Source organism: Bactrocera oleae, chromosome 2 (assembly GCF_042242935.1).
Source record: "Bactrocera oleae isolate idBacOlea1 chromosome 2, idBacOlea1, whole genome shotgun sequence".
NCBI lineage: Eukaryota > Metazoa > Arthropoda > Insecta > Diptera > Tephritidae > Bactrocera > Bactrocera oleae.
Window position 1 is genome coordinate 20,402,132 of NC_091536.1, and position 13,596 is coordinate 20,415,727.

At 34.4% G+C, this 13,596-nt stretch overlaps 5 protein-coding genes and 1 non-coding gene across 7 annotated transcripts; 3 read left to right on the plus strand and 3 right to left on the minus strand.

Moving 5' to 3' along the window:
• The first annotated feature begins 153 nt into the window (after window positions 1–153).
• Window positions 154–1,465, plus strand: mRpL19 (mitochondrial ribosomal protein L19). Its single transcript, XM_014234564.3, has 3 exons — window positions 154–330; window positions 396–701; window positions 778–1,465. The coding sequence occupies exons 1-3, from the start codon at window positions 267–269 to the stop codon at window positions 1,320–1,322; spliced, it is 915 nt and encodes a 304-aa protein (XP_014090039.2). The 5' UTR covers window positions 154–266; the 3' UTR covers window positions 1,323–1,465.
• Unc50 (Unc50 RNA binding protein) lies at window positions 1,417–2,837 on the minus strand. Its single transcript, XM_014234565.3, has 4 exons — window positions 2,340–2,837; window positions 2,198–2,263; window positions 1,765–2,124; window positions 1,417–1,708 (listed from the first exon to the last, which is right to left on the minus strand). Exons 1-4 carry the CDS (start codon window positions 2,596–2,598, stop codon window positions 1,572–1,574), a joined length of 822 nt encoding a protein of 273 aa, XP_014090040.1. The 5' UTR covers window positions 2,599–2,837; the 3' UTR covers window positions 1,417–1,571.
• Window positions 2,828–7,070, plus strand: Med (Smad/Smad4 homolog Medea). 2 transcript variants are annotated; one of them, XM_036377555.2, is made up of 10 exons: window positions 2,828–2,921; window positions 3,601–3,879; window positions 3,949–4,220; window positions 4,376–4,718; window positions 4,858–5,085; window positions 5,292–5,903; window positions 5,962–6,226; window positions 6,288–6,456; window positions 6,517–6,643; window positions 6,715–7,070. In XM_036377555.2, the coding sequence occupies exons 2-10, from the start codon at window positions 3,804–3,806 to the stop codon at window positions 6,924–6,926; spliced, it is 2,304 nt and encodes a 767-aa protein (XP_036233448.2). In that variant the 5' UTR covers window positions 2,828–2,921; window positions 3,601–3,803; the 3' UTR covers window positions 6,927–7,070. The 2 variants fall into 2 exon arrangements, with proteins under 2 accessions (XP_036233448.2, XP_014090035.1); XM_014234560.3 differs by lacking the exons at window positions 2,828–2,921; window positions 4,858–5,085 and having other exon boundaries at window positions 2,929–3,879.
• An 849-nt stretch (window positions 7,071–7,919) lies between these two features.
• Window positions 7,920–9,178, minus strand: Mnat9 (microtubule-associated Nat9). The gene has a single exon (XM_014234566.3). It carries the CDS (start codon window positions 8,593–8,595, stop codon window positions 7,966–7,968), a length of 630 nt encoding a protein of 209 aa, XP_014090041.1. The 5' UTR covers window positions 8,596–9,178; the 3' UTR covers window positions 7,920–7,965.
• Window positions 9,179–10,452: 1,274 nt separating this feature from the next.
• LOC106617425 (uncharacterized) lies at window positions 10,453–11,157 on the plus strand. The gene is made up of 2 exons (XR_011396835.1): window positions 10,453–10,854; window positions 10,936–11,157. It is a non-coding gene; the product is annotated as an uncharacterized protein (transcript).
• On the minus strand, window positions 10,634–13,201 carry Alg1 (ALG1, chitobiosyldiphosphodolichol beta-mannosyltransferase). The gene is made up of 4 exons (XM_014234599.3): window positions 12,493–13,201; window positions 12,161–12,441; window positions 11,802–12,090; window positions 10,634–11,719 (listed from the first exon to the last, which is right to left on the minus strand). The coding sequence occupies exons 1-4, from the start codon at window positions 13,053–13,055 to the stop codon at window positions 11,500–11,502; spliced, it is 1,353 nt and encodes a 450-aa protein (XP_014090074.1). The 5' UTR covers window positions 13,056–13,201; the 3' UTR covers window positions 10,634–11,499.
• Window positions 13,202–13,596: the final 395 nt, after the last annotated feature.

The window sequence follows — 13,596 nt, forward strand, 5'->3', positions numbered from 1 at the left end:
GTGAAATGCAATATAGAATTTTTTTTAATTCATAACATGTCGGAATGAGTAAAAAAGTAAAAAATATTTCACCCACACTCCAAATGCAATTACAAAATTGCATCTTTACAATGATTGCAATTTTGTAATAGCACGATTTAACATCTGATTTATTTTGACATTTAATGTCAGGTTACTGAACCAGAGAACTTAGAAGAATAACCACAATCCATAGACCGGAGGAATATTGTATCGAAATTCAATTTAATCATTGCAATTTGTTAAAAATGAATATAACAAACCGTGTACTTACGCCCAGTTGGAAGAAAGGAAACAGTTTTATTAGAATCGGTATATACAATTTATCGACATAGAATTAATGACGATTTAATATATTTTTGTTACTTGTTATGCAGTCACATTTTCAACAAAACCTCAGCCAAATGAATTACCACCTTTCATTCAAAAACAAAGTCAGCCAAGCTCTACAGGGTCTATTGAAGGACGTAAATCAGTTATTCCACAAAATTATCGTTTTATCTATCCAGAATTTTTACCGGATCCCAAAGTCGAATGGCGTAATCCAGTGCGTGAGAAACTTGAGCGCATGGACATGCTAGACCGTCGCACTAAAATTGACATTCCGGAATTCTATGTCGGTTCAATACTAGCTGTAACAAGCTCTGATCCTCATGCAGCCGGTAAAATCAGTCGTTTCGTGGGTAAGTGCAAAATTTGTTTGTTGTAATTGTAGGGTCTGCTTTTTTTTAATGAAATATATGAATTTTAATTTTCCAGGTATATGTATTCATCGTGATCGTTGTGGTCTTCGAGCTCGTTTCATATTACGCAACGTTATTGATCACCAAGGTGTTGAGGTACGTTACGAGTTGTACGATCCAACTATACATAAAATTGAAGTACTTCGCCTGGAAAAGCGTTTGGATGACCATCTGCTATATTTACGCGACGCATTGCCTGAATATAGCACTGTTGATTTAAATTTAGAACCGGAGAATTTAGATGATAGTGCTGAAGTGCCAGTAAATGATATTAAAGTAGTATTGCGCCCACGACCATGGTTGGAGCGGTGGGAACGGCAGAACCTACAGGGAGTAGCTAATGTGGACCAGTACATTACTGACAAGCAACGTCGACAGGCATTAGCACATGAAAAACCATGGGAAAAATTCGATATGATGAAACAGTATCGCGCTTCAATTCCCGAGGAAGAACAAAAAGAAATATTTGTAGAAGTGCACTCCCAATTGCACAGCCTTGAATTGCAACGAAAACGGAACAAGCGTAAACGTTCTTTTGTTAAACCCACCAAATTGGCGTAGATCTAATCAAATTATAGTTACTGTTTTTTTCTTTCAAAATCAATAAACATGTACTTTCTATGAGTAATTTAAATCATATATACGAAAGTTGAAATACGATTTTGTAAATAAAAACTTTCAGTTTATATTCTGAGAAATATCAATATTACACATCTTTCTATGTCTACATAAATATGTAGTGAACTTTCTTATAAGTATATAAATAAACAATTCTATTAATAATGCGTATATAACTTATTTTGTAAATTTCTAGTAAACACGATACTTGTAAAAATTAATAAATGAAATCGTCACATTCCAGCCAATGATCACAGTCACCAGATAGAAAAGAAATATTATGGGTAAAGGTATTAGAATCAGGCGCGTGTTTTTCAAATGTGGTATACCTGAAGGAGATACATGTTTCAATTATTAGTGTTAATATATATCCACATATACTTACAGTTGTAGCCTAAAAATGTTATGTAAATGTAATAACTCAGCCCGCAAAGCCAAAATGTGTTTCCAAGTAAACGCGAAAAAAACCATGGCTGGCTTATAACCCAATCATAGAAAAACAGCTGAATAAAGTGTAGCAGTATCAGTGGTGGAAAGAAAGCGTTTAAATGAACATCAAAAGCATAGCCCCATTCGATATCAGGTTCTAAACTACTGCTGCGCAAGTAACGATTCGTTACTACCCAGAGAAACGAAGCTACAATGATGCCCGCAAAGATGCAATCCACAAATACAACATATAAAATGAATGAAATACTCTGCAAAAAGTTTAGTCCCATTGTCCATGCGAGTACCACAGAGGTTACTGTTAAGAGTATCAGAAGTATGAAAGACATTACAACTATTGCAACATGTTCATTCGGTAATTAGGATCTTACCACAGAGGCAAACTACAAGTAAAACTAAAAAAGCAGGATCATCTCTGGCGAATTGTGATTTAGTCTCTAAATGAATATAATAAATATTTTGTATTTTGATATTTTGCCACCATACTTGTATATAATGAGTTGTAACACTCACGTTTTCTATAGTTAAAATTTCTATAAACTTTTTGCGGTGATATAAACAAATATATCATTTGCCAAACAGCAAACTCGAAGTCCATTTGGTTAAACTTGAGTAATCGCCGTAGGTATTTGTAACTTTTGCTTGTTGCTGATAGACAATTTCTTGTATGATTTGCTGGCGGCGGTAGTGGCGATTGTCCGCGAGATGTTGCATATGATGGCGCATAACTGGACCCAGCCAGTGATGGTGTGGGTGAAGTAGAATGCTTCATTTTGTATAATTTTAATTAATGTATTCGTTTTGCATAGTATATCAATATTTAATATTCCGTTAAATGTCACTATTTTCACAAAATTTAGCAAAAATTACTGAATAAAAACTGACACATCACGTCAAAAACTAATCTATCGTTTTACTTCTCCTATTATTCGCATGCTAACAGCTGTCAATCATAAGGTATTTTTTAATACTACTTTCCATATACTTCCTAATATTAGAATTCCACGAAAAAGTGCACTGGCGCCATATTTATTTTCTTCGTAGAAAAACGCAAGGGAAATTTTGCGGCAGTCTGATAAAAATAATAATTTATGTGTAAATACGCGAATTAATTGTTTGGAATTTGTATAAACATCTTTTTAATAATATCGTGCAGTTGTGCGCGGTTCGTTTATGTACAGAAGCATCCGTAATGCTCGCGAAAAAAGAAAAATGTTTCACGAAAATTGTATCTAATTAGTGTAGTTTTTTTTGTGGATTCGTTTGCGAGTGTAGATGGTGGAGAGCGACGAGTGACGAACTGCGACACAGTTGACAATGGACAAAGAAAATTGTTTGGAATTGTGAGAATGTAAAGAAGCAGCAAAAATAAATTAAAAATACAAACTTGCGAATTTGAAATTAAGCCGCAAGGCGGGCGTTGTTTGCAATTGACCACAAGCTGTGTTACGCTCAATTGTGCATAAAAATAGAACTGCAGCATATAAATGTGTGCGTGAAGAAAAAGTGAAATAAAACATAAGAAAGAAAAGAAGTGAGGGAATTTTCGCTATGATTTTCGAAGGACAAGACTGGAAAAAAGAAAATTATTGTAGTAAAATATACTGATGAACATAATAAATATATTCGTGGACTCTTAAAATTAAATATAGCAGAGAGGAATCTTAATTTACGGTCTTATTTTAATCGAATAGAGCGAGAACTTGAAATACTTGCAGTGCTTTCATAAGACTAAATTGTGTTAATAAATCAATTCCTTCACTTTCAATTGCAGAATAATTTGCAACGCTTAAATTATTTACTTTAATTTTATATACGTATTTTCCCGTCTGGATTCGTTGGCGGCTAAGTGTCCGCCTAAAAAGAGCAGTCAATTTGTGGTCGTCATCTGGATTTAGCTTTTGTGACGGCGATAGCCCGAACACCGGCAAAGTGGATGCCCGGGGCGGTCTGGGTGTTCCCCAGGACTACGCAGGTATGGTGGGCTTAGCGGGCGGGGGTGGTGCAGGTGGACCTGGTGGTCACTTATACGGACCAGTGCCGTCACAAGATAGTAAGTAAATACTTAATTTATAGACACATATATATAAAAATCTAATTACTATTTCGTCAATTCTCTTAGCGTTAATAGTGCGCGACATGGTACAGATGCCACCACCTCCGTCAAATGCTCCCACATCAGCAGATGCATGTCTTAGCATTGTTCATTCATTAATGTGCCATCGGCAAGGTGGAGAAAGTGAAGGCTTTGCAAAACGGGCTATAGAATCGCTGGTAAAAAAGTTAAAAGAAAAGCGTGATGAATTGGATTCGCTGATAACGGCCATCACAACAAATGGTGCACATCCCAGCAAATGCGTGACTATCCAGCGAACGCTTGATGGTAGATTGCAGGTGATTTCATCATTTATTACATTTGTACTTAAATACATATAGATATGACTATGATTGATTTCTACTTTTGTTTTTAAGATTATACCACTTTAGTTTATATCCATATTTACTTGATCTATTTTTTAATAAGCAATTGTTTCAATCCATATTTTTAGGTTGCAGGGCGAAAAGGTTTTCCGCATGTTATATATGCACGTATTTGGCGTTGGCCAGATCTTCATAAAAATGAATTAAAGCACGTTAAATACTGTGCATATGCTTTTGATCTCAAATGTGATTCAGTGTGCGTGAATCCATATCATTATGAGCGAGTTGTATCACCAGGCATTGATTTATCTGGTCTAAGCCTACAGTCCGGACCTAGTCGTTTGGTAAAAGATGAATACTCGGCTGGCCCATTAGTGGGAGGCATGGACATAGATGGAAATGACATTGGTACAATACAACACCATCCATCACAATTAGTTGGTCCTGGCTATGGATACCCCCAAGGAGGAGGTATTATAATTTACAAATATGTTTTAATCTTTCATTATTCCTATTTGTTTGCACTTTTGTTATTGACTATATTTATCATTAATTACGGGACATGGGTATATTTTTTTCATTTTTCATTTTTGTTAATTAAATGTTTTAGTTGCTGATACAAATCACACAATGAACTCTATGTTCGTTGCGGGGCGCACAATACCAAAAATTGAACCTGGCGATGGTAGCGGTATGCCACGTGGTGCTTGGATGGTGCCGCCACCGCCACGGTTGGGTCAGCCACAGCCAGTACCACAAACGCAGCCACAACCACCGCAACCACAACCACCACAATCACAGCAACAGCGCGCGGCCCAAGTTTCCCAACACTCGCTTTGTAAGCTTTTGCAATTTATTTGGTTCTTTTTTTTATACATATATATTATTTATTTATCATAAAAGTAATTTATGTATTATATGCCCATTCATTTGCACCGCGTATATTATTTTTTTGTTTGACGCGTTTCGTAATCTCAACGAAATAATTAAATCGAAACTTTTGCCTAAAAGCTGTATGATATAAAATATTTTCTTTTATGTTAGCTGTTTCACATGGTATGCCGCTGGCTGGACCAATGAACTCCGGGGGTCCCGTTATGGGCCCGCCTCCCCCGCCTCAATTGCAGAACCCTCAAGTCAACGGCCCAAACGGCAATATTTTAACTGGAGCGGGCCATCATACTCAAGCAAACTCTCCAAGTGATGCATTGCAGCAAGCTCAGAGCGCTGGTGGCGGTGGCAATAATGGTGTCGTTGTAAATGTTAGTGGCGGTGCGGGAACAGCTGGTCCGAATCAAGGGGCATATTATGGTCCGCCAACAACATCCCAGATGCCTAATGTCGCCGAAGCCAAATTTAATGCTGCATTGAATAACGCCGGCCCGGGCGGTGGTGTACAACAGCCACATTCTCCCCATCTACAACAAAATGGTTATGTAACGGGTGCCGGTGCGCCATCCAATTATAGCCAGCAAGTGGGAGGTGCCGGTAATGTTGGAGCCAATGGACCACAATCTGCCACACAAACCAATTCTGGTGGACAAGTAGTATCTGGTGGGACCGTGGGTGCAGGTGGTACGTGGACTGGATCCAGTACACTCACCTACACGCAATCAATGCAACCACCTGATCCACGAACACATTCAACAGGATATTGTAAGGTTTAAATATTATATATTCTTGATCCACTTTTATAGTATATTTTTGTGTAAAGGGAATGCGCCATTGAGTGGTGATATGAGTGGCAACCAACAACAACAACAACAACAGCCACGCATGTTGTCTCGTCAGCCAGCTCCAGAATATTGGTGTTCCATCGCTTACTTCGAGTTAGACACACAGGTGGGGGAAACGTTTAAAGTGCCATCGGCGAAACCAAATGTCATTATCGACGGTTATGTCGATCCTTCGGGTGGCAATCGGTTTTGTCTAGGCGCATTAAGCAATGTGCATCGCACAGAACAATCGGAACGGGCCAGGTAGGTTTCAGCGGATCAGTATCCACATGTCTAATTATTATGTATTTTCTTTTTTCTCTAGACTTCACATTGGCAAAGGGGTTCAACTGGATCTGCGCGGTGAAGGGGACGTATGGCTGCGCTGTCTCAGTGACAATTCTGTTTTTGTACAAAGTTACTATCTCGATCGTGAAGCTGGGCGGACTCCAGGCGACGCTGTACATAAAATATATCCCGTTGCCTGTATTAAAGTGAGCGAATAATTAAAAAGATAATAATAATTTTTTAACGTCAAAATTTTATAATCGTAGGTTTTTGATTTGCGTCAGTGCCATCAACAAATGCATTCATTGGCGACAAATGCACAAGCAGCTGCAGCTGCACAAGCTGCAGCGGTTGCTGGACTTCCAAGTTCACAAATGGGCGGAGCGCCGCGAAGTGAGTAAACGAGATAAATTACTTTAGGTTTTTAACTTACAATCTCTTATTTGTAAAATTCGCTCTTCTAGACATTACCGCTGCTGCTGGTATTGGTGTTGATGATTTACGTCGTTTGTGTATTTTACGTTTAAGTTTTGTCAAAGGCTGGGGACCTGATTATCCAAGACAATCAATTAAGGAGACACCTTGTTGGATAGAAGTGCATTTGCATCGAGCTCTACAGCTGCTGGACGAAGTGTTACATAGAATGCCAATCGATGGTCCACGTGCGATGGCTTAAACAAGCCCTCAATCAAACAGATTCATACATATTTGAAGTAACATTAATACGTATACAAAAATTATAAGTAAATAATTGAATTCTGCTCAGTTCATCACAAAAATAAAAAAGAAAACAGAAACATACAGAATTAGGCAAACTAAAGACGACTGCTTCTTAATTTTTATTAGCCTTACAAATGAATATCAAATTTATTATATTATTTAAGCGGATATTGTAAGAATACATGCAGTTTGTTTTCATAAAAATGTTGGTTTATGCTTTCAAGAAAGAATATTTTGAAGTAGATCTATATAAGTTCAGCCGTTTTAAAAGCTTTTTACTCCAATTTTATTTCGTTTATTTTTTTTGAATTTTGTAAATTAAAGAAGCAATAGGTATTAAAAGCATAAAATGGCTTTTTATATAAATTTAAATACATATGTATTTTTCAATTTTGGTAAACGATAATTTTGTACTGTGAAATTACTGAGTTATTCATTTGTACACAATACTTTTTTATGAATATCATTTTATCGCCATAGTTAATATTGATAATTGATAATTATTCTGCCTTTATTGTTTGCTTCATAGTGAACATTCTTTGAGTGTTTAATCTTATTTTTAGGCATTTGTGATTAATCGAAAAGGAAATAAATTATAAATATTGTTTAAAATTTTCAAGCAAAATGTTTTTCATACTTCATATACTGAATATAGTATCGTTGGACACAGACACACATAACTAGTGTTTGGAATTTGTGGATAGTTAAGATTCTTAAGTTCAAGTTTTCGAACGAATTCTAGGTTTGCAACCAAAAAATTTCTCCGTTAACAATCGAAGAAACTTGAATATATAACATAATTTTTCTCGACTTCTATATTCTTAAAATGTGATTGTAGACACTGTAACTCTCATTAAAATAGTATATACCCAACAATCAAATATTTTTGGGATTTAGATACACATGTACATAAATATTTTCTTAATAATCAAAATAATCATAAACCAAATACAATTTACAAATTTTACATTAAATGTTATGATCATTTATTTCTACTAACCACATAAACCGATACTTCTGTAATTTTCACAATGCAAAGTCACCTGCCTGTCCAACCATTTGATCCACTCATCATCGACCATTAGAACCAAGGTGACTTCTTCAAATACAGTCGAGCGTGATACCTCTTTGAAGTGCATTTTATTGAACATGCGTAAAGACTTTTCATTTTTGGTACCAATCTTGGCTTCAAATTTTTTAATATTTAAATTTTGTAAAGCATATTTCAAAAACAAAAGCATTGCTTCCCATCCAAAACCTTTACCGCGAGCTTCTGGTTCTGCTATCATTATCTCTGCTTCAGCCACTTGATAGCATTCGTTTGTTTTCTCACTACCATTCTCCATTCTTAAGAATAAATTTGTATCCCCCACCAATGAGTAAATTTCATCATTACTTTGTTCATAAGTAGTTCGGCATAAAATAAGAAATGTACATTTATCTTCATCTTCGCGCCAACTTCGTTGCATTTCATACTCCTCTTGAAGCGTGAGGGGCTCTGAAGCAGTCAACTCTTGTAGTTCCGTCGATTTCATCCATTCGTGGTATTTTTCAACATGTGCTACACGGTATGGTACTAAAATAACTTTCTTCCCAATGATTTTTGTGTTCTCGTTCAGTCGCATGTTTTGGTCGGTATAAAATTTGGTCGTTTTTTAAAATGTAAGAAAAATTTATTTCCACTATAATTAGTTGTGGTAAAAAAGCGAACGAATAAACAAGACTACCACCAGCCAGAATTAAACGGAAACATTCAAATGAAATTCATAATCGCATGTAAATTTTATCCCTGATGTAAATAAAGCTATATAAAATAATAAATAAAGAACATATGATTGGTGTTGATGCCATACTCTTCATTTTTATAATAACAAATTTAAATTGCGTGCATTTTCACTTAATTTAAAATTTATATCATCAATTTAGACAAAAAAATCGATAGCACAAATTTTGCCAAATATAGAATTAGATATGAATGTCTCTCATTCTTGTATTGGTACAAAAAATTCTCCGGCTACCCCTTTATGCCCCGGCACACAGATCAGGTGTACACGGTTGTAAGCTGATAGTCGGTTCAGCCTTCCTATGCACTCCTCCACTTTTAGCGTCGCTTGGCTATTGCTGAGCGCTAGCGATACTCTTATTACGGTAGTTGCGTTGGCGGGTGTCCATGGAAAAATGTCAAGTCCGCCTAAGAGTTGGGTTTCTATGGGCACCAAAGAGGGCCGACTTTTTACCGGAAAATGGTTGCATATTGCTATATTCTTTTAATTTATGAACAACTTTAATATTATTTCAAAATAAAATCAGTTTATTGTAATATATGTTCTTAAAGGATCGGCTATAATTGGAAAATTCGAGCATAATTAAGATATATATTTATACCTCTTTTCAACTGTGGTAAATTAATAAATATACACCACAGAAAAATGTATGCTGCAATTAAGCAACCTTGTCAAATAGCGGGATGCAGAAAATGCTTATTCAACAAAACTGAGGACAGGGTTTATAAATTTGCAAAACAATCTTCCTAAAATATTGAATATTTTATAATGCTAATGATAAAATTGCTCACACAAGAAATTTTATTAATAAGCAGGTGTGTATTAATGCATATAAAGTAAATTTTGTAAGGCATAAAGGAAATTTGTAATGACGTAACGTGCCTTTGCAGCTTCGGATGCACTTGCGTGGCATATTCCTTCTGTAAAGAAGTTCCCATTAGTATTTGCTTTTAATTTAAATTATAAAAATTAATACTAACCTTTTGATCTAATATAAGTGGTAATGAATGTTTCTATGAAAAAAAACCATAAAATAATTATATTAATAATTATAAAAAAAAAACTTCTCAAAAAATAAGTTCGCCCGTTTCACAAATATTCAAATGTGTTGCCAGTCTTGCTATTGAGCATTGCTAACAGTGTTGCGTAAGCTAATTTTAAGCTACTTTTTAAGAAAAAAATATATCTACCGGATTATATACCATAAAGATATTGCACATATTTTCATCGCTAAATGCTGAAATACAGAGACAGCTACCTGGCGTGCCTACCGTATTTTATACTACAAAGATATTGCGACTTCAACAAACAATTTATATAAGAAGTCTATATATTTTTAAACTATATAATAATACGGTAATTTGAATTGTAATAAAATACTGTAGATGTTTTCACCGCTAAATGCTGAAATAAAAAACATAAATAATATTTCTGATTATATAAGTGTGTACTTAAATTCTACAATAATAAATTTTGCTTAATCGTTTAAATGAATTATTATGACTTGTATGACAATGGTAAATTTGGCTTTATTGATTATATGAATTATTATGACTTATAATATCAAATTCTGTTACAATAGTTATTTCTTCCGTCCACTCATAGTTTAATTGAATTGTCGATTAATAAGTTAATTAAAATACTTAAAAATATGCCTCATATTTACCTATATCAACATGCTATAATATCATATTTTGTTAACAGCATTAAACATCATTCTCTAACCAAAATAGGAAATATTTATAAATAATTATTACGGCGTTTTTTGGTATGTGCAAACCGTTTTAACCTCTCGCCACCCCAACACACCAGAGGCTGCCATGTTGGTTTTATTATGAATGGTTACCTTCGGTACTCCATTGTTGTTCACTGTTTGAGATTTTGACTTTATTAATTGTCGCGCAAAAGCAATTGTTTTACAAGCGGTGCTATTACGAACATTACATAAAACTTGGTATAATCTGTATATAAAAACAAATTGAACTATGATTCCTATATGGCAAATGATGTTGGGTGTTTGCGTCGGACTGGTTGCTTTTTTACTTGTGCGCCCACAACCGATTGCCTATCAACCACGCCGAAAAAGTACAAGCGACGAAAGTGAATATACACAAAGATTTAATTCGTAAACGCATTTATTTTATTTCGTTATAAGCTTATAAATTGGTTTCACAATTGCAGATCTCCCGGAGATGCTTGTGTCATTTGTCTTAGGGAAATGAAGAATGATAATATGACATATCTGCGTTGCGGGCATGCCATGCACGATGATTGCTTCAAAGAGTGTAAGCAGTATACAAAAAATTGTCCAATGTGCCGCCAACAAATGTGAGAGATTCTGAATATTATACATATCTTACAAGATTTTTCTTTTTGATTTGTCGCCGATAACTATTTATTAAATATTTTTATATAAATGGGAAAAATAGACTTATGATGATGGCAAGAAGTATAGCAGTTTATATAAAGACGGAAGGTATCTTATTTGACATATTTTAATTTCTTTTTACTATATGAGTTTATATAAATGATTTCATCTTAAGAACTCACATATATAGCTATGTTTTAAATTTGTCTTAAAAAATAATTGTAAAATGTATTAAAAAATGTTTATTTCACAAATCGAATCTTAAAATTACACAGCGTATATAAAACAAAAAAGAAGAAACGATAATAATTACATTAATAAATGATATAGGAAAATATTGAAGCAGACTTACGGAAATATTTACTATAAAAATTGTATTAAGTGTAAGAATTAAATATAGGTAGCGCGTTATTTCTCCAGTTTTCATGCCAACGCAATGCTTGGAATTCGTGCAAAATTTTACGAAATCGTTCTTTTGATTCCAATATATTTGGATTACTAGGAAAGTTTTCAAACCAAAATTTTAGTTGGTCGGCCAGGTCTTTATGATTCTCGAATATGAATCCGTTCTGTCCGTGGGTTACCAATTCGCCAAGGCTTAGGGGAGCACATATTTATTAATTATTATTTATGTATATAAGGACTTCTAAATAAAGGTGAGTTTAGAGAGTTGACTCACCAATTGAAATTATAAGCGCAAACCGGCAGCCCGCAGCCGAACATATCAACAACTTTCATAGGTAAGTCTAAGCCACTACTGCTATAGTGTAAACATACTCCCAAATCAGCGGAAGCTAAAATGAGAGGGTAATCTTCCACGTCCAACCACGGTGTTATAATTGAAACTTTAGACCACTTAAGTTTAGAAATTTTACATTCATATTCTTGTTTCTGTGGTCCCTTTCCGGTGATAATGCACAAAATGGCAGGGAAATTATTTGGACGCGAAGTGGCGGTGCTTTCATAATCTGAACAATAATATTTAGTTTAATAATTTTTATGACAGTAGTAGAAACAATGTTATGTAAATAAAGTCACCTTCTAATGCTTTAAGTAGAATCTCAAAGTCTTCATCTGGCGTCCAACTAGTGCTCGATACAACAATAGCCATTCTTTGTGGCTTATATGAAACATTCCCATTAATTAATTTTTGTGTTAATGCTGTTGTCTCAATAACTCCCGATTCTTTTAGATCCGCGTAACATTTTGGTAGAAATTCTGGATATACTTTCGATAATTTCATAAAGAGTTCGTGCTTTTGAGTCAAGTCAATCGGATGAAATTGTGTGGGTGGTCTATCATATAGAACAACTGCTGGACTAAAGAATGGTATAAATTAATATTATTTTTGGTATGTACATTATGTTTACCCAATATTCCAATTTAGCAACAAATCCTGTTGCATAGCTTTGGTAACACAAAAATGTGCATTTGCTTTGCCCCCAAATGAACGTTCAATCCATTTAGCTAAACGACAAAAATAACTCTTTTCACCGCTCGCGGTGCCCAAAGCTAATATAGTGTAAGTGTAGTTATGCCAGTCAATGATAAATTTTGTCCTAGTAAACGCACAATATAGGTAGCAAACTATTAAGGTTGGAACACCTGGTGGATTTTGCACAAGTAAAAAGTTTGGACGACGAATGGAAACTAGCGCTATGAGCAAACTTAAAGTCTGCCAAAATGTTTTGAAAATTAACTTCAGTTTAGGGGTGAGGTTTGTTACTGGCACTGGTGATAATTCATGTATTTTGCATTTGTGATGTGCATTAGTTAGGTCGTCCAGCGGTTTTGTTTCAATATAGCCAATAAAGTCGACGTTATAATTATCTTCGAGCAAACTAACGGCGTGGTATTGCATGCGTGGACTACGTCCGATGTCGCCAAGTACAACAATGCAGGCATTTCGTCGCCCAATTTGTACATCAACCATTTCGTACTGAATGGTTTAGTGAAACATATATTAATTGTAAGAAAATCGGTTTATAGTAAATTTATCTAGGAAGATGTTCAAACGATTTTATAATATAACCGAACGAATTATAGAAATAAGTTCATTGGATATACATACGTCAAGAAATATTGACAATTTTAGACATTATATATCAGCTGACTAAATATAATAAACAGATATGCATGGTGGATATTAACTGAATATATAAATATTATATATATAAGCACTTAATGTTAAACCATACTTTATTTTTCATAAAGCTTAAATAATATATAAATTATTAATATTTCTTTTACAAATAAAAAAAAATAATAATAAGAGGACGTTTTAAATTGTCAACCATCTTCCTTAAATATATTTTATTTTGCTTAATATAATAACCGTCTTTATTATTTTAATACGTTTTGTGTTTTGTAAAGTATTTTTGTTTTATTAATTAATGTTATTTCTATGTGTAAAATTTGGTTACGTAAAATATGTCTTAAAAAAGTTCCTACATTTTTAAATTTATTATTATTTG